Source organism: Symphalangus syndactylus, chromosome 17, assembly GCF_028878055.3.
Source record: "Symphalangus syndactylus isolate Jambi chromosome 17, NHGRI_mSymSyn1-v2.1_pri, whole genome shotgun sequence".
NCBI lineage: Eukaryota > Metazoa > Chordata > Mammalia > Primates > Hylobatidae > Symphalangus > Symphalangus syndactylus.
Genome location: NC_072439.2, coordinates 60,735,564 through 60,754,472, shown reverse-complemented (window position 1 = coordinate 60,754,472; position 18,909 = coordinate 60,735,564). Strand labels below are relative to the sequence as shown.

General features: G+C 40.6%; 2 protein-coding genes across 3 annotated transcripts in view; one reads left to right on the top strand and one right to left on the bottom strand.

Annotated features, from left to right (window-relative positions):
* RARRES1 (retinoic acid receptor responder 1) overlaps positions 1 to 17,160 on the top strand; it is a 35,317-nt gene extending 18,157 nt beyond the window's left edge. Inside the window, exons 2-6 of one of the 2 annotated variants that reach the window (XM_063620342.1) lie at positions 358 to 420; positions 3,270 to 3,465; positions 9,144 to 9,280; positions 16,083 to 16,145; positions 16,226 to 17,160. In XM_063620342.1, coding sequence (XP_063476412.1) covers positions 358 to 420; positions 3,270 to 3,465; positions 9,144 to 9,280; positions 16,083 to 16,145; positions 16,226 to 16,375 — 609 coding nt within the window. In that variant the 3' untranslated portion in view covers positions 16,376 to 17,160. The remainder of the gene's footprint in view (positions 1 to 357; positions 421 to 3,269; positions 3,466 to 9,143; positions 9,281 to 16,082; positions 16,146 to 16,225) is intronic. The other variant, XM_063620343.1, reaches the window with a different exon arrangement.
* Positions 1 to 18,909, bottom strand: part of GFM1 (G elongation factor mitochondrial 1) — a 70,961-nt gene that overhangs the window by 561 nt on the left and 51,491 nt on the right. The gene's annotated exons all lie outside the window — the stretch shown is intronic.

The window sequence follows — 18,909 nt, the reverse complement described above, 5'->3', positions numbered from 1 at the left end:
CCCCAGGACAGGGCGTGGAGCAGGCACTGAGGAGTTGGGGATGAAGAAATTCCCTCCAGCTCCCTGCACACACTTGTTCATTTCTCCTTTAGCTGCTCTCACAAAGTCACTTCAGTCAGAACGCAACCATTTCCCTTTCTCAGCCTCCCTCTTTGTGAGTAGGTGTCAAACTAGCAAGCAGAATGGCACAATCAGAACAAAATTTGAGATCTTTCTTCCAAGCAATCACCAATTTTATTCAGGTATAAATGCTACAGCCACCATTTGTGTGCCATGTTATCCTAAGAGTGTGATTCCTGGATATGAAGATGTTTAAGGGAGCTTCTACTATACTAAGATTCAGTTTCTGTGTTCCAGATTAATCCAAAAGAGGGATGTAAAGTTGACGTGGTCTTCAGCACAGAGCGCTACAACCCAGAGGTAAGCTGCCACAATTGGCAAAGTATCCTATTAGCAACTGCTATAAATATGGCTTTGTAAAAAAGTGAGAATCTTAATATATAGTGATCTGGAGGTTTGCTTTTGTTTTTTCCTGATTTATTTCCTATTTGTTATCAAGAACTAAACAGAACTAGGCAAGAGCTCAATATTTAACTACTTCAACTTCATGGTCTTACGCAGGGTTGCATTTAAAACAATCCATATAAGCAATCACCTTCCTCTTCCTTGGGACCCCTGGGAGGGAATTTCACAGCTCCCTCTGGTATCCCTCCTAGCTCCTCAGTCCTCAGAATGACTCACTCTCAAATGCCAACTTATTCTCTTCCTGTCAGATGGTGATATTTCTGGTTAGCAGGCCAGCATAGCGTGAGACCAACCCCATGAGCTAACGTACACAGAGGCACTCTGTAAAACACCAGCACGTGCTCCAGCCGTTATCAGCCTCACTACAGCTTTGACCAAGCAGACCATGTTTTGCCAAGTTTCCTTTTCCCTGTTTTCAAGAAGAGAGTAAAGAGAAAACTCGTATAGAAATTAGAGCCAGATGAACTTCCTTGTGCTAGGCCAAGCTGAAAGGCAGCAATCAGAGCATGGACAGAGAGAAGACCAGCCCAAATGCTCTTTGTCTTGTGCTGAGAAGCAGCCTGAAGCAGGCAGCATCCAGGATTAAAGTGTTCTAGGGTGACAGAGTTTCAGGAGTTGAAGGCATGACTCCCCCAACCCCATGCTTCTGGAAGAATGCTCACACTCAAGTTCCAACAAGTTCCAACATGACAGCAGTATGCTCTGACTCTGTTTATTAACCTATGAATTAAAATTTCCTTAAAGCATACGAAAGATGACTTTGATTGTTAGTGTTGCAAACTGAAAGTATTAAAGCTAGAGGGAATACAATTACTAGATTATTTTCACCAACAATATGCTTCCCTGGATTTGATCCTGCAGATGCATTAAGAGCAGAGCCAGCTAATTGAAACTTTCCATTTCAGGGGGTGAAGGGCAGTTCTTTTAACCTCAGGCAACGGCTTTGATTCCATGGAGATGTTTTGAGGGGGAAATGGAAAGGAAAATGAAAGGGGGCAGTACCTGGTTCTTTTTCTCTTCTCTGGAAATGGCTTTGACAACAGAGGAGGCCATGTACTAGGTTCCTTCTGCCCTTTCATAAGCCTCTTCCTGAATGCTTCCTTCACTGTTTTTCTATGTTGCACCAATAATTAACATCTTAAAGCAGTACTGAAATCCCCTCTCACGCAAAACCGGCACTCACAGGAGGAAAAGTTGCCCACTGGAAAGTGTTTCTCAGTTTTTTGAGGTAGTTTTAGAAACAGGCTTATTAAGCAGATCCAATTTTTTTAATTTTTATTTATTTCTTCTTTTTGAGACAGGGTCTTGCTCTCCTGGCTGGAGGGAAGTGGGATGATCACAGCTCACTGCAACCTTGACTTCCTGGGCTCAAGCAGAGAGAGAATTTTGATTACAATTTGTTTCCTCAATGGACTTTTTTTTTATTTTTGGTGGTTGTTTTCACTGGGACTTCACCCAGTTTAAACAACCACAGAAGTAAAAAGAAGATTATCACCTCAACAGCGCAACCAGCCAACAAGAGTTGGATTTGGGTAGGGCCAAGACTAGTGGCCCATGAACTTCCTCAAATTCTAGGCCCAGTGCTGATATGTGCATTTTTCAGGGAATAGGTTCCCTGGCTTTTCTTATCTGGTTAAGGAATCTGGGGAATTCCTTAAAAGGGGGAAGAACCACTATGCTAGAAATGAGTCATATATCTGATGTCTAGTTGAAGCTCCAGATGTTTCTGGATTATAAAATAAGTGAGGGAGATCCAAGAATATCCAAAACATCTACATTTAAACATGAATGCAAGGCTAGGGGTGGTGGCTCATGCCTGTAATCCCAGCAATTTGGGAGGCCAAGGCAGGCAGATCACGAGGTCAGGAGGTCGAGACCAGTCTGGCCAACATAGTGAAACCCCATCTCTACTAAAAATACACACAATTAGCCAGGCATGGTGGTGGGCGCCTATAATCCCAGCTACTCAGAGGCTGAGGCAGGAGAATCGCATGAACCCAGGAGGCAGAGGTTGCAGTAAGCCGAGATCATGCCATTGCACTCCCACCCAGGCAGGACTCCGTCTCAAAAAAAAAAAAAGATGAATGCAAATAAACATCACTCAGGCAGTTGAATGAATCCCATGTGGATGATCAGTGCTCCCATTTCTTCTGGATTAGATCTTGGCATAGAGAGATAAAGTTAGTACAGACAGCCTGGGCTTCAGTGTTAGAAGTGAGGTCAAGCCCTGGCTTATTAGCTGTGAGACATGGAGTAGGTTCCTCCTTAAACTTCAGTATCTTAATCTTTCAAACTGGAATCAGAGGACCTAATTCACAAGGCAGCATGAAGATGTTGTTATTTTTGTAAATAGGAGCCAGCTTCATCTTTTAGTTCAAGTTAGTAACTTTGACGTCCACCTAAGCATTATGTTGGTCCACATTAGAGAGTAAAGTGGCCACTACTCTAGGGGTTTGAGCCAAGCAGTGCTCAATGGATGTCAATGATATTTCTTTGGAAATATGCCCAACATCATTTTATAAAGTCACAATCAGAAGACGAGAGTTTAAATGATAGCAAAGAGAGAAGGACTGTTGTATTCAGCTGTGAGCACAAAAACCACTTTCTATAAAGCAAAACCCACTACATCTATTGATGCCAGAGCCTGCCTGCCTTGTACAATGAACTCTTCTCAATCTTATGTGTGCTTGTGTGCATTGGGGTGAGTGGGAGGTGATAAGAAAGTATCCTGTTTAACTCCACAGTCTTTACTTCAGGAAGGTGAGGGACGTTTGGGGAAATGTTCTGCTCGAGTGTTTTTCAAGAATCAGAAACCCAGACCAGCCATCAATGTAACTTGTACACGGCTCATCGAGAAAGAGAAAAGACAACAAGAGGATTACCTGCTTTACAAGCAAATGAAGCAACTGAAAAACCCCTTGGAGATAGTCGGCATACCTGGTATGAATCAGCATTTGGAATTTCTATATTCAGGAATGTATGTGATAACTAAATCTTTAAAAGAAAGATCATTTAAGTTTTTATCCCTCAAGTGGCACTTTCATTCAACTAAAGATTGTGATATCCCCCTTAATTTAAACAAAACTCAGAGGTATCATCTTTCTGTTCTTCATTTCTAGTCCAATGCAGTAACTCCACCAACAGTATGTATCCCTTTAATCTCCTCATTGTCCAGCCGGGCACGGTGGCTCACATCTGTAATCCCAGCACTTTGGGAGGCCGAGGCGGGTGGATCACAAGGTCAGGAGTTCGAGACCAGCTTGGCCAACATGGTGAAACCCCGACTCTACTAAAAACACAAAAGTTAGCCAGGCGTGGTGGCGCACGGCTGTAATCCCAGCTACTCAGGAGGCTAGGCAGGAGAATCCCTTGAACCCAGGAAGCGGAGGTTGCGGTGAGCTGAGACTGTGCCACTGCGCTCCAGCCTGGACAACAAGAGCGAAACTCCATCTCCAAAAAAAAAAAAAAAACTCCTCATTTTCCATCCCAGAATGAGGGGCACAGTAAGAATTGAACTCCCAGGTAAGAGGTACAGGATTTTGAAACAGGATATGCATATAGGGGTGCTGTTTTCAGGGTTGAGTCCAGGAGCTGAGGTGACATCTCTATTTTTGGCAGCGGCTTTGGAAACTTTAGACGACAGCCTCCAGAGCCTCTACTCTACTCATCACAGCCTTATGCTCCAAGGCCAGATGAGCCCTCTCTGGGATGCTGCAGGGGAGTCATGTTTATCTCATTTCAGGTCAGTGGTTAATGGGCAGTAGTGCTGTCTCTAACGAAGGAGCCCTGCCCTCTGAAGTGACTCAGCTGAAGTGAAGCAGAGCTCATTTGTTCCTGCACTCACCAGAACGTGTGGGCAGCAGTTGAGACTCGGCACATTTACTGGCAAATCCAATTTTCAAAACCACGAAAGTCATCTCTTGGGTATTAAGCTTGATGTCTGACCGCTACAGCACTCATCGTCCCACCCTTTCCCACAGTTCACTCATTTGCCCAGATTCTGTGGCAAACCCATGTCAACAATGGAGGCTCTGTAGTCTCCATTCCTGAATGTCTCTGCTCCCCATGGATTTACTGAGACTAAATGTCCTTAAAAACCTCGAAGTGGCATACTGCTTCTTCCATTTCTAAAATTCTGAACCCTGAATGATTCTCACATGATAGTTCTCTGACAACTCGGATCAAATCCTATGCCAAGGAATCAAGGGGAGCAATTAAAATCTTATGTTGTAGCAGAATTTGTTTATATTTAGTATTGCTTGAAATAAATGAGCTGATGACTGATACTTATAAATCTACACTTATTTAGGTATTGTTTTCCTTTAGTTGGGAAAATAGGGCTTATCTATACTCCTTAAAACACAAATTTTAGAAACTGTATTGGATCTTTTCTTTGAATATTTGCCACAGGATCATGAGATTTTAGACACTCTTTAATAGCGCAGGTTAACTGAATTATGTTTAGTTAATAAGTCCTGTATATCCATAGGGGCCATTCTTTAATAATCTAACTTAATGTAGCTACTGTGAAACTTCAAAAAACTTTTTAATAGAGGGCAATTTTTCATCAAAAAACTTACAAGTTTTGCTGTCATAGTAAATTCAGCAGAGACATTTAATGGTGCTATCTATAGCTTGTCTGTGTATGTAAAATTATCTACTTAAAACCAAAAAGGTTTGGATTTAGATAAATTTTACCCAGTTCAAATCTCAGGGGGGCCAGGCGTGGTGGCTCACACCTGTAATCCCAGCACTTTGGGAGGCCAAGGTGGGCAGATCACAAGGTCAGGAGATCGAGACCACCCTGGCTAACACAGTGAAACCCCATCTCTACTAAAATTACAAAAAATTAGCCAGGCATGGTGGCATGTGCCTGTAGTCCCAGCTACTTGAGAGGCTGAGGCAGAAGAGTCGCTTGAACCAGGGAGGTGGAGGTTGCAGTGAGCCAAGATTGCACCGCTGCACTCCAGCCTGGGCAACAGAGTGAAACTCCATCTCAAAAAAAAAAAAAAAAATCTCAGCAGATTCCTATTCAGTATTTAATGGATCCAAGGCATTGGACTGTTGTAGTACAATGGAGAAGTGAGAAGATCTAATCCATTTTGGAATATCCTTGCTCCACATTGTTTTTTTCCCCTTAAGTTGTCTGTTTCTTACGAATGAAAGTTTCACTTCTAATGAATTTGCAAACTTCCTAGCAATGAATCTAAGTATACTACATACAGAGGGCAAGACTGAAGACCTGGGAATAACCAGCTAAAGTTGTGTCTGCCCAAGTGATTCTACAGCAGTGTTGCCAGCACTTACCCCTTCAAATGTCCTCATTATTCACAGTATTTAGTATAACTGATTTATCTTCTAGGGTGATGGGTTTTGATCTCACAAATCTGAACTCACAGCAGCACCATAAGATAGAACACGTGATGATGAGCTGGATCAAGGAAGTTTTCAGCGGCTCATAGCAATGAGGAAAAACAAATTCATTCATGAAATGCTGATATTCTTGTCAGGAAGTAGAAGTCTAAAACACATTTTCTACAATAACATCTGTAAAAATAGTCACAGCTCCCTATTGATTACTTATCATATGGTGACAGGAAAAAAATGACATTACCAGGTTAAAGAAACTACAAAGAAAAGCCAGTGAAGAGTACTGAAAGTCCTCAGTTCCAAGTTTGAAGGCACTTCGATATTAACAGGAAAGCATTATGGAACCAAAAAACTTACATATGTCACGTAAGGGTGATATGATGACAATGAAAGGCAACAAATAGCTTTTGCTTTATTCTCAACAGGTATTTTCTTCTAAAAGATTTCTCCAAGTGCTGAGCCCTCGATGCTGCTCGCTGTTTATTTCTAACATCTTACTACACTCCACATGACAGCTGTGTTGAAGCTTTTCCATTTTTTCAAGGGCTACACCCCGGCTTCATGCACTTTCAGGAGACAGTCTTGCCTCCTGCTTTACTGAGATTGAGACATTTGATTCTGTCATTTCTTCCCACCTCACAAAGTCGCTACGTCTTCCCCAACCTTTTCTTTAATTCTAAGACTCCTTTTATTTATACCCTTGGTTCTAGTTTATCTGGTTCTTTCATAATTTTGCCCCATCAGTATCCTTCCCACCTTGAGAATCTTCAGCAACCAGTTCCTTCTCTTGTCCTATAAAGATCGTCAAGATCAGAGTTGTGTTGACCAATTTCTTCATAGACCCATCACCCCCTCTTTTTCCTTATTCTGTCTACTTTTCAAAAGTAGATTTTATACACATTGCCTCAAACTCAAACTCTTCCTATTTGGCTTCTACTCTATGTACATAAAGAGACCACCCAGATCACCAAAAACCCTAACCAGACATTGCTTCTTATCCTTCTTATCTGTAGCACATTTTTTTTTTTTTTGAGACAGAGTCTCCCTCTGTCCAGTGTGCGGTGGTGCAATCTTGGTTCACTGCAACGTCTGTCTCCTGGGTTCAAGCCATTCTCCTGCTTCAGCCTCCCCAGTATCTGAGATTACAGGAGTGTGCCACCACACCCAGCTAATTTTTATATTTTTAATAGAGGTGGGGTTTCACCATGTTGTCCAGGCTGGTCTTCAACTCCTGACCTCAGGTGATCCACCCACCTCGGCCTCCCAAAGTGCTGGGATTACAGGCATGAGCCACCATGCCCGGCCTATCTGTAGCACTTTACATCATCCACCTTCATGACTTTCTTGACACTGTATTTAATACACCTAATAACAAACTCAACTTGTTTTCACCCAAAACGTTCCCACTTTCTGTCCTACATTTAATGGTATTACTATTCTCCTAGAGTTGGCTAGAAACTTTGGTCATTATCAACTAATCTCCTGACATTTAATAACTTGCCATTTCCTATCAAGCCTGCATTCACAAAGTATTTTGGACTAATCTTGTCATCTCCAAATCCACTGTCACCATCCTTCATGCCTGGGCTTCTTCTCCCTGAGACCACTGCATCCAGCAGTCAAAGTCATCTTCTACACTTACTACTCAATTGCAGTTCATATCCACTCTGGCAGCTCTGCAAACAAGGCCTTTCAAAATCTGCTGCCAGTATACTGTATACTCTACCAAGACCAGTCACTGAGGCTGCCCCTGCCTGGTGCCTTCCTACCTTCACATGCTCGCTTTCTCACTCAGACCCCCACAGACGTGACAGCAATTCAAGGCCCAGCCAAAATCTCACCTCTGTGAAGTTTCCCCCAACCCTCTCCAGCCCAAAGAAACCTGGTCCTTCCCTGCTGTCCCTCAGCTTTCTGATCCTCCCTCTCTTAAGGAATGTATCAACTATAACCCCACCATGTCAACATGTGAAGGGTGGGGCCCCATCTTGGTATCCTACACAGATCCCAAGAAATCAGTGAATGCTGTCTGAATTACCTCTGAGTATAAACTAGCCAAGTTCTACCAGTACAGAATAGAATTTATGCTAAGGATTACTTCACCCAGAAGGATTAGTTTCCTAATAAGCTTGTTAGTATTCCTCATGTATTGTGCTATTATTAGGGCTTAATATAGTATCTCTGCAAAACTGCATAAAATGATGGTTCATGAACAGTCATCTCATAAAATTTGAGCTCCTAAAAGTCACAAATAGTAATTTATTAGTCACTGTATCCCTAACCTCTCACAGTGTCTAATATTGTGCAAGTTTTAAGAAAGATGTTTGCCAAATTTAAAAGATTTTAGGTCCGAAAACAATGCCACAGAAAAAATCCACTTGATTTCTTCACGTGTTAAACAAGAGTGAGAGATGCTGCCAACATATTGATTAGCTTTAAAGCCAATGATCAGAGAAGCACAAAGATATTTTGGCAGACTGGAAGCAAAGACCACCATCACGTTGACTGTAGACCTAAACCAGAAGGTAAGGTGGAGATTATCAGTGATAGACTTTTCAACCTAATTAAAAATGTTTCTTGGCCAGCAGAGTGGCCCTCACCTGTAATCTCAGAACTTTGGGAGGCCATGGCAGGAGGATCGCTTGAGCCCAGGCATTCAAGGCTACTGTGAAGTACAATTGTGGAACTGCATTCTAGCCTGGGCAACAGAGCAAGACCCTGTCTCCTAAAAAAAGCTTCTTAACTAACAAGACTAAGTTAAATTGAATGTCATCTTTGAGTATTCAGTAATGAGTATGGAAAAGTCACTTTAGCTCCTAGGTGCGAGACAGCTGGAAGGAGGAGACTGAAATCTGAGAGATTTGTAGCAGACTGTGGCCGTGGTCTCAGGGAGAAGCAGCCCAGGCCTGAAGGGTGGTGGCAGTGGGTTTGGAGAAGACAAGATGGGTCTAAGATACTTTGTGGACATAGGCTTGATAGAACGTAGGCTTCACGGCTCTTACTTTGCATGTACACAGTACAGCAAATGACCATTGATTTATAATAGATTTACTCAGTTTGGCAAGTTGAAGAATATAAATCTACATACTAACATAGAAACAGATACAAACAAATCACATATCTGGCTCAAGGTCTTGCTGTGAGAGAGATGACTGGTATGACTAAGTTTAAACCCTATTTCATTTCTGCAGCTTCTGAGATTTTGTCTCAAAAATGCATTAATACAAATGTGCTTTTTTTGTCTCTCTCAGATAATCATGGACATATTGATCCCTCTCTGAGACCCATCTGGGATTTGGCTTTCCTTGGAAGCTCTTATGTGATGTGGGAAATGACAACACAGGTGTCACACTACTACTTGGCACAGCTCACTAATGTGAGGCAGTGGGTAAGAAAAACCTGAAAATTAACATGTGCCACAAGAGTTACAATCAATGCGGTCTCCTTAGACTGAATTCATGTGAACTTCTAATTTCATATCAAGAGTTTTAATCACATTTATTTCAATAAATATTTGAGTTCCTGCAATGGGCCAAGTATTGTTTCAGGGGCTGGGGATACAGGCGTGAACAAAGACACAATGTTGCTGCCCTCATTGAGATTAATTCTAGTGAGAGAAGATAAAAAGAGACAGTGAGCTAATAAATAAATATGTATCATATGATGGTAAATGCTACGAAAAAAATTAAGTAGCCAAGGTGGAAGGATCATTTGAGGTCAGGAGTTTGAGACCAGCCTGGGTAGCATAGCAAGGCCCTATCTCTACAAAAAAATTAAAAATTAGCCAGATGTAGCGGCACATGCCTGTAGTCCCAGCTACTTGGGACACAGAGTTGGGAGGATTGCTTGATCCAGGAGTTGGAGGTTGCAATAAGCTATGATTGAGCTACTGTACTCTATCCTGGGCAACAGAGTGAGATGCCGTCTCTGTCTCAAAAAAAAAAAAAAGGTATTGCGATATTCTAGGCAAGGCCTGGTGGTGGCTTGGACCAGAGTGGTGGCAATGGGGCTGGAGAGATGTTTGGATTCTGGCAGACTGACAGTATTTGCTCATGGGTTGGATATGGATATCAGAGATGAGAGGAGTTAAGGATGATTTTTAGGATTCTGGCATGATTAACTAGAAGGACACAGTTTTCATTTACCGATTGGGGACACTTATAGGAGGAACAGAATTGAGGGAGAATTATCTTGATTTGGGGCATTCTAAATTCTATAACCAAACAGAGAATTTGTATAATCTTCTGGACAGAAGAGTCTGAAGTTCAGGGGAGAGATCTTGGCTGTAGTTGTCACCATATAGTATTTAAAGCCACAAGACTGGATGAGATCACAGGTAATGAGTGTAGGCAAAGAGGGTAAGTTATGTAAGGATTGGATCATGGAACACTTCTGACTTAAGCAGTTGGAGATATGGAAAAAGAAAGTATTTCAAGGATGAGGACTGGCTGGTAGTACTAAATGCTGCTGGAAAGTCAAGTAAGATGAGGACTGAGAACTGTCCATTTCATTGAGCAACTCGAGTCAATGAATGGAGAGCTTATCAAGAGCCCTCTCACTGGCACAGTGGGGACAAAAGCCTAATTGGGGTAGGTTCAGGAAAGGATGGGTGGAGAGGAAGTGGACATTCCATCCTTTCAAGAAATTTAGCTATAATAAAGGAGAGTAAAAGGAAGGAAGAGGACTACAGCTGGATGATGGGTGAGCATAGGGCTGAAAGGTTTTTTCTTTGCATTTTTTTGGTTGGGAGACATAACAGCATGTATATATGTTGACGAGGAAAAGTCCGGCATACAGAGGCAAAGTAAGACTTGCATGAAAGAGAGGGAAAAGTTGTTAGAGTTACTATCTTCGAGTAGGCAAGAGATGATGTGATTAATCCAGATGATATTAGAAACACAGAGAGTTCACCTAGAGGGAAAGCAGGAAACAGTGGCCCAGTGCTAGGACGGCAGATATCAAAGTGGGAGCCTGTGGAAGCTCTATTCTAACTGCTTCTGTCTTCTCAGTGAAAAAGGAGGCAAAGTAATCAGCTGAGAGCAGGATGACAGCAAAGGTGTTGGGAGTATTAGAGAGGCAAGCTGAACTAATCATAAGCACCAATTTAAAAAATGCGTTTTGTTCATAGGTTCACCCATGGATGGATCATCAGTGAGTATCTTCTGAGCACAGGATTTACCCAGCATTAAGTCTCCATTTTAATGTCAATAATAAATAGTTTGGTTTGCTTTCCAAAGACCACATGTACAACACACATCGACTAGAAACCTAGATTTTGTCTTTACTTATCAAAATGAACATGTCTTTCCCCATATAGAGTGCTTTTAAATAGAAATTACCATCTAATTGATTGTTGCCATATAACAAGTCAAGATACACTACTAGTTCTTTTGCTAGATAAGTTTCTATCTGTTTCTGATACACTCTCATCTACCAAGGTAACCACATCCTCAACAAGAGGCTTTTACTGTACCTGATTTTAAAGTTATAGGGAAGAGGTTGTTTTAAGCATAGAAAATGGGGTCAAGATAATATAGAACTAATTGTAGTAAATGTGAGAGGAAAACTTAATAGGAATAGAGCAACACATTGAGATAACAGAAAAAACTAGGACTTTTAACATGTTTCCCTTTCTTTCGCAGTTGCATATGACACATTTTTACCACTAGGACATACTAGGGTACAAAAAATAGCAGGTGTATTTCTCTCCCATTCTAACCAGTCTTTCATGTCCATCATCTGTCCACTAATATCCCTCAACCAAACTGCACATAGGAAAGCAAGGACATACGAGTAACTAGACAGTTAAAAAGCAGAAATGCAGGCTGGGCGCAGTGGCTCACGCCTGTAATCCCAGCACTTTGGGAGGCTGAGGCAGGCGGATGATGAGGTCAGGAGATGGCGACCATCCTGGCTAACATGGTGAAACCCCATCTCCACCAAAAATACAAAAAATTAGCCGGGCATGGTGGCACGCGCCTGTAGTCCCAGCTACTTGGGAGGCTGAGGTAGGAGAATCACTTGAACCCGGGAGGCGGAGGTTGCAGTGAGCTGAGATCGTGCCAGTGCACTCCAGCCTGGGTGACAAAGCAAGACTCTGTCCCAAAAAAACAAAACAAACAAAAACAAATGCAGAGGGAGAATGGTCATTGACTAAGAGTTTTACATTTTTTTTTCCCCCTGTGATGTCTGGGTGTTAGATAAATAATAGTTGAATATGCAGCTGACTTGCTGGGTCACCCAAGGCAAATCATTTAATCTCTTAGGGTCTATTAAATGAGGACTCACAAATGGATTGAAGCGAAACTAATACAAATTTAAATCCCTGGAGCAATTAGGATATTTGGTTTCAAGGTTAATATGCATTTCAGCTTAGAGTTCTCTTAAAGAAAAGTATGCACATATCCACAAAGATTTTCAAATTCTGCTATTCAGTGGCCACTAAGGTCTCCTGTGACCGACCCTTCATCAAAAGAAGCAACACAAGCAACAAGCAATGATTTTTTAAAAGACATTATGAGCAGAAGGTCTAAATACTGTTCTGAGAGACTAGCAACAGGACACTAGGGGCTGAGAAAGCCAGTACGGCACGGAGGCAGGAAGTGACTGGAGGTGTTCTTGGCCCAAGGTAACTCAAAAAAGTATAAAGATTATAATTTTTCCAAAAACTTCCTGGGAATTACTATCTTGATACTCAGGGCTAATTTCACCTTTTAATGCAACTGTGTAAGGAAGTACAAGCTTATAAACTCACAGCCCCAAATGAACAAGGCCTGAGGGAAGAGTGTGCAAAAAAAAAAAAAAAAAAAAAGACTGAAATGCAAATATAAAGTAAGACCCATCTTACTGGCACAACTCTTTCCTTAGAACTGAAGAATAGATGTCATTCCCAATACTATGAGGACAGTGCCAAGAACAAGGGATATATGCTGGCTAGGGAAAAAAATGGATAAGCCCATTACCTTTTGCCTTTAATATGAATTGAGAAAAGTCAAGCTGAGTATTGTTCTAACTCTTATCAATCAGTACCAGATTTGTAAGCACCCCAAACTATCTAACCGGCAGCACATCACTATCAGTCAGCTCATCTTCACATTAAGTAGAAGTCTCCATTAGCCAAAGCTACATATAGAAACCATCCTATCTACCTTATCTGTTATGCTGAAATAGACTTTTGATAACTTCTATTACTAACTTAAGCCTAATTCTTCTCTACTAAAACCACCCTGGTTCTGTTAGAGATCCTTTGCTCCCTTTTGGGGGAAGCAGGGTGGAGGGGCATGGGGTGGGTTGGGTTATGACCAAGTGAAAGGGAACAAACAAAACACTTCCAGTCTGTCTGCAACAAGATTAAGTGCTGAGTTACCAGGAAATGTAACAACAAATCATCATCCATTTGGGCTACAAGATTTGGCACTTGTGATGATCTGAATTGAAGCCAAAAAGATAATTTCTGAATAATATTAAAAACGACTTCTTGGCAGAGCTTGACATGGGGAGGGCAGTCCGATCTTGGCATCCTTTGCCAGACTGGGATGTGTAATGTCCTCTTCTGCAGTTTTTTTAATAAGCTGTGCTTTTTGGTTTGGTTTAAAGGTGATTCCTCCTAAAGGAGGAGGAATCTATAAAAACAAAAATGTAAGGGGATGTTTTGATAACTTTATTGAGGAAGTTCTCAATCAAATGATATAGGGTTTTACCAGCATTATCACGACTCACATTTTTGTATTTAAAAATGGGTAACACTCTTCGTGCTTTTACCAAAATAGTCTGTCAAATGGGGCTGGAATCCTAACATTTGTTTTAAGCTCTGCCTCTTTTTTGCCTCAATGAAGACTGCCAGGATTTCCTTCAGAAATGCCGTTTTCAAAAGCAGAATAAGGCATTGTTCTCAAAAAAACATTTTAAGTGTATAAGTAAAACCAATTTATATATATATATATATTTATATGTAGTTATTTATTAGTATTTTTTTAAATAAAGACGAGGTGGTCTCTATTAAAAAATAATGATATTGCCCATGCTGGTCTCGAACTCCTGGGCTCAAGTGATCCTCCCACTTTGGCCTCCCAAAGCGCTGGGATGACAGGCGTGAGCCACCATGTCCAGCCTAAAACCAATTTTTAAATTATAAAAATACATGGTAAACAGTCAAGACTGTGCAGACAGCATAAAAGTCTGAGACAAATATCCAGCTGGTGTGGGACATCTTGGGATAGATAATCATGTCCTTCCAAGGTCAAGACAGCCACCAAATGAAGGTCTAACAAGGCTAAACACACCCTCAAAGCGACAATGCCAGACTGATTACTGGAACCTCCAGTAACTGTTCCCTTAAGAAAGAGACACTGAATTTTCTCTCATGAATTCTCTGACTTTCCAGCTTGTGCCTCAGATGTTTGCTTTGAACATTCGTGGGTACACTGTGAGACAGGAGGGAAACCTACCGAGTATTGCCAAGAAGAATCATAGAAAATGCAGTTGATTTCTGATTTATCCAGGCCCTCTGGGGAAGGAACTGCCTCCTATCCTTCAGGCATTTCTGAAGGAAATCATCGCAGTCTCCAGCGAGGCAAAGAAGAGGCAGAGCTTAAAACAAATGTTAGGATTCCAGCCTGTATCTTCCCTCCAGACTTCCTCACCTACTGGCCATTTCACGGCTTGTAAAAATCTCCATCAATGTAGGCAAAGGGGAGTCTAAACTTTTTTGGTGGTGGGGGTGGGGGGCGTTGCTTTTTTTGTGTTCTTTAGTAGTCTTAATAGAAACCTGGGAATATAACCAAAATGCAAGTTTAGTCCCTTGCTGCTTGCAGAATCCAGTTCACAAGAGTGAGGTCTGGTATGAAGAAAGTGACTTTATTCCAAAGCTAGCTTAGGGGAATTAAGTATAGGCTCCTGCCTTTAAGGTACTGTTTCCCTTTTGGGACAAAAAACAAGGGCTTTTACAGGGGGACTTGGCATAAATGGCATGCGGAAGAGGGAGCAAGCAGGTGCAGGGTCTATGTGCCTTCTTGGGTGCCTTCTCTACCGGGTGGTCAAGCTGGCGCCATTGTGGGCAGAGCTAGATTGTAAAATGGCCATTGTTTCAAGACACTTGGACAGAGTTCCCTCATGGGCCTAACTGAGGTTGTAAATTGACTGTTGTCTCTTAAGGCCTTCTCCTGGTGGGAGAGAGTTCCAGCTCTCAAGCATTGAAGTGAGCACATACATAAGCTTGCCATGCAGGGAGTGTCTGGTAAAAGGGAAGGTAAAGGTTATGATTCCATTTCTAAAGAGCTAAGCAGGAAGTAGAGAACAGGGGAAAAGGCGGAAAGAGAAAAGAAAAAAATTGTTTTTTAAGTAACTCATTCTCTTTCTCTTAGAAAAATGGAGTAGTCAGTGATAGTAGGAAAAGACTCAAATTATAACCAAAATTAAGGTATTTTAAAAAAATGTTCTTTCTTCCATTTTTACTTGTGAACAGACAAGCACTCTTGCAAAAAAAAAGGAAATGTCAGAAGGAAAATACGGAGTTGGTTTAGTCACTAGTAAAATGTATAGAAACGATGTGAATAAAAGAGATGAAGACAACTGCCTGCCTACTGAAAAATATCCAATGTGCTGGTTTTAGAAACAGCGTGTATAGCTTCATGTGGTATATATGAAGAATGTGGGTGTTGGAGTCAGTAGATCTGGGTTGGAATTCCCATTTGTCACTTCCTAGCTGTAATCTCAAATTACCTCTCCTGTAAAACCAGGCTCATAATACATAGATCGTAAAGGAGAATTAGATGAGAACATGTAGAAGGTGCCTAGCACAGAACCCAGCCCATGGTAGGCCTTCTAGAATTACTGGTTGCCCCTCCCCTTGTCTTATTGCCAGTCATATCAGGGCTAATATATCAGCTTGAGGTATATATACAGTATCTAGATCCTTAAGGTTGTTAAAAGAATCTCCCTATTCCCACAGACTTCAGTCTCCATCAGAAAATGTGACAGACATTCAACCAGACTTTCATATAACTCAGTGACAAGACAAAAATGAGGATTCATGACTTCCATATCTTGAAGCAAAATACCACCAAAAACTGTGAGGCTGAAATCTAAAAGGCAGTAGGAGACACAAGGCACCCATTCAAAACAAGAATGTATTGTATAGTTATTACACTAAATACCACATTTATTACACTAACTCTTTTTTCTCCCTCTAGAAAACTAATGATGATACAATTGATTTTGATTATACTGTTCTACTTCATGAATTATCAACACAGGTAAAACATAACATTGTATGTAGAATTGCTTTTACCATAAGTTTTTGCCGATTATAATATTTTATAACTCTATTTCCTAGGAAATAATACCCTGTCGCATTCACTTGGTCTGGTACCCTGGCAAACCACTTAAAGTGAAGTACCACTGTCAAGAGCTACAGACACCAGAAGAAGCCTCTGGAACTGAAGAAGGATCAGCTGTAGTACCAACAGAGCTTAGTAATTTCTAAAAATAAAAAATGATTTTTTTCCGACTTCTAAACAAGTGACTATACTAGCATAAATCATTTTTCTAGTAAAATAGCTAAGGTATAGACATTCTAATAACTTGGGAAAACCTATGATTACAAGTAAAAACTCAGAAATGCAAAGATGTTGGTTGTTTGTTTCTCAGTTAGTCTGCTTTAGCTTTTAACTCTGGAAGTGCATGCACACTGAACTCTGCTCAGTGCTAAACAGTCACCAGCAGGCTCCTCAGGGTTTCAGCCCTAAAATGTAAAACCTGGATAATCAGTGTATGTTGCACCGGAATCAGCATTTTTTTTAAACTGCAAAAAATGATGGTCTCATCTCTGAATTTACATTTCTCATTCTTTTGAAGATACTATAGCTAATATATTTTATGTTGCTAAATTGCTTCTATCTAGCACGTTAAACAAAGATAATATACTTTCGATGAAAGTAAATTATAGGAAAAAAATTAACTGTTTTAAAAGGAACTTGATTATGTTTTATGATTTCAGGCAAGTATTCCTTTTTAACTTGCTACCTACTTTTAAATAAATGTTTACATTTCTAAACAATGAAATGTGTTGAATGTTCTCATGGAGATTTGTATACAAAGGAAAAACTTGTGCTAAACTGGAATTAAATGAAATGGTAATATTGCTTAACTTAAATTTTACAAATAATAGAACGTGTCACCAGATAAAGCTGTCTGCAAACATGCATCAAAAGAAACACTGATGTAACTGAAAGTATATTAAATATTTACAGTTTTCATTTACAAGGACAACTTGGACCGAGTGTTGGCCTAAGTAATTTATAAAAGCAAACACAGTATGTACCATAATCAAATTCAGTGGAGTATCTCCTTAAGGCAGGAGACATTGATCCAGGAAATGTTGTCATCATTTGCCTCTCAAAATTAGTATCACTTAACGAAATGTTCATGTTGGTGTGTAAAAACCTTGAGCCAGGTTCTGTAGTCAGTAACTGATTAGGAAATAGCCTTAAAATATACCAAAATATTACTTCTAAGTGTGCACTGTTAGACAATAAGAAAAGTTTACACTAAAGAAGGCATGAACTCATACAAAATAAGCTGATCTAGTTTATATATTTGTCTACTTAAAACTCTATGCTTTGCATTTATCTTCTCAAAATCCAGTTGATTTACAATTAAAAAAAAATTTTTTTAATTAAAAATTACATTTATGGCTCACGCCTATAATCTCAGCTCTCTGGAAGGCTGAGGTAGGAGGATCACTTGAGCCCAGGAATTCATAACTAGCCTGGACAACATAGTGAGACTCCATCTCTTTAAAAAAGTTTAATGACTTAAAGATTTGTGGCTGGGTGTGGTGGCTCATTCCTGCATTTTGGGAGGCCAAAGGCAGGAGGATCACTTAAGCCCAGGAGTTCAAGATCAGCCTGGGCAGCACAGTGAAATCCAGTCTTAATTTTAAAAAATACATATATATACAAAAAATAAAGAGTTGTAAGTATTTGGAAGTACTGCAAACAATCATTTAAAAGACACATCAGCTCTCCCACCTATGTGATAATGAAGAGATACTTTTTCTAAATTATCAGAAATAATCCACAATGATTAAATTATGCCAAAATCAAGTGATAAGTTTCTGTAACTGAAGTTCCCCAAATGATCTTCAAAAAAAGTCCTAAGAGCATTACAACAGTATATTCAATGTCCTATGATATTTAATCAATCTTTTAGTGTCACATTAAGGACTAGAAAAGGGCATTTACTTGGTATTTCAGCTTTCTAGAGTCAGAGCTTTCTCAAAGTCCTCATCCCCATAAATGTATTTTTCTTTTTTCCTTTTTTTTTTTTTTTGTTTGATCTTCATTGGGTAGCTATCTTGACTTTGGAAGGAAATGGTTATCTATCCCAGGATGTCCACACCAGCTGGTTATGTTGCCCAGGCTGGTCTCAAACTCCTAGGCTCAAGGGATCCTCCCACCTCGGCCTCCCAAAGTGTTGGAATTACAGGCATGAGCCACTAAAGGCATTTCTCATTACTGAGATTAGGCTCACAAACGCATCCATAATCCAACCAGGTAATGATTCTAAGGTAACCCTTTAGCAGATTTATTACAGTACAACAGATTATGAAGGGGAATTCTATACATACAAATAATATACAAACACAATTACCTAATTTATTTACAAAACCCAAAAAGTTAAACCAACTAAAAATTTATCAGTATCACCATCAGAACATCTTTTCTTTTTTTTCTTTTTTTTGAGACACAGTTTCACTCTGTTGCCTAGGCTGGAGTACTGGAGTGCAGTAGTGCCATCTCAGCTCACTACAGCCTCCGCCTTCCGGGTTCAAGCAACCCTCCTGCCTCATCCCTGAGCAGCTGGGGCTACAGGCATGAGCCACGCCGCCCAGATGATTTTTGTATTTATAACAGAGATGGAGTTTCACCATGTTGGCCAGGGTGGTCTCGAACTCCTGACCTCAGGTGATCCACCCACCTCAGCCTCCCAAAGTGCTGGAATTACAGGCGTGAGCCA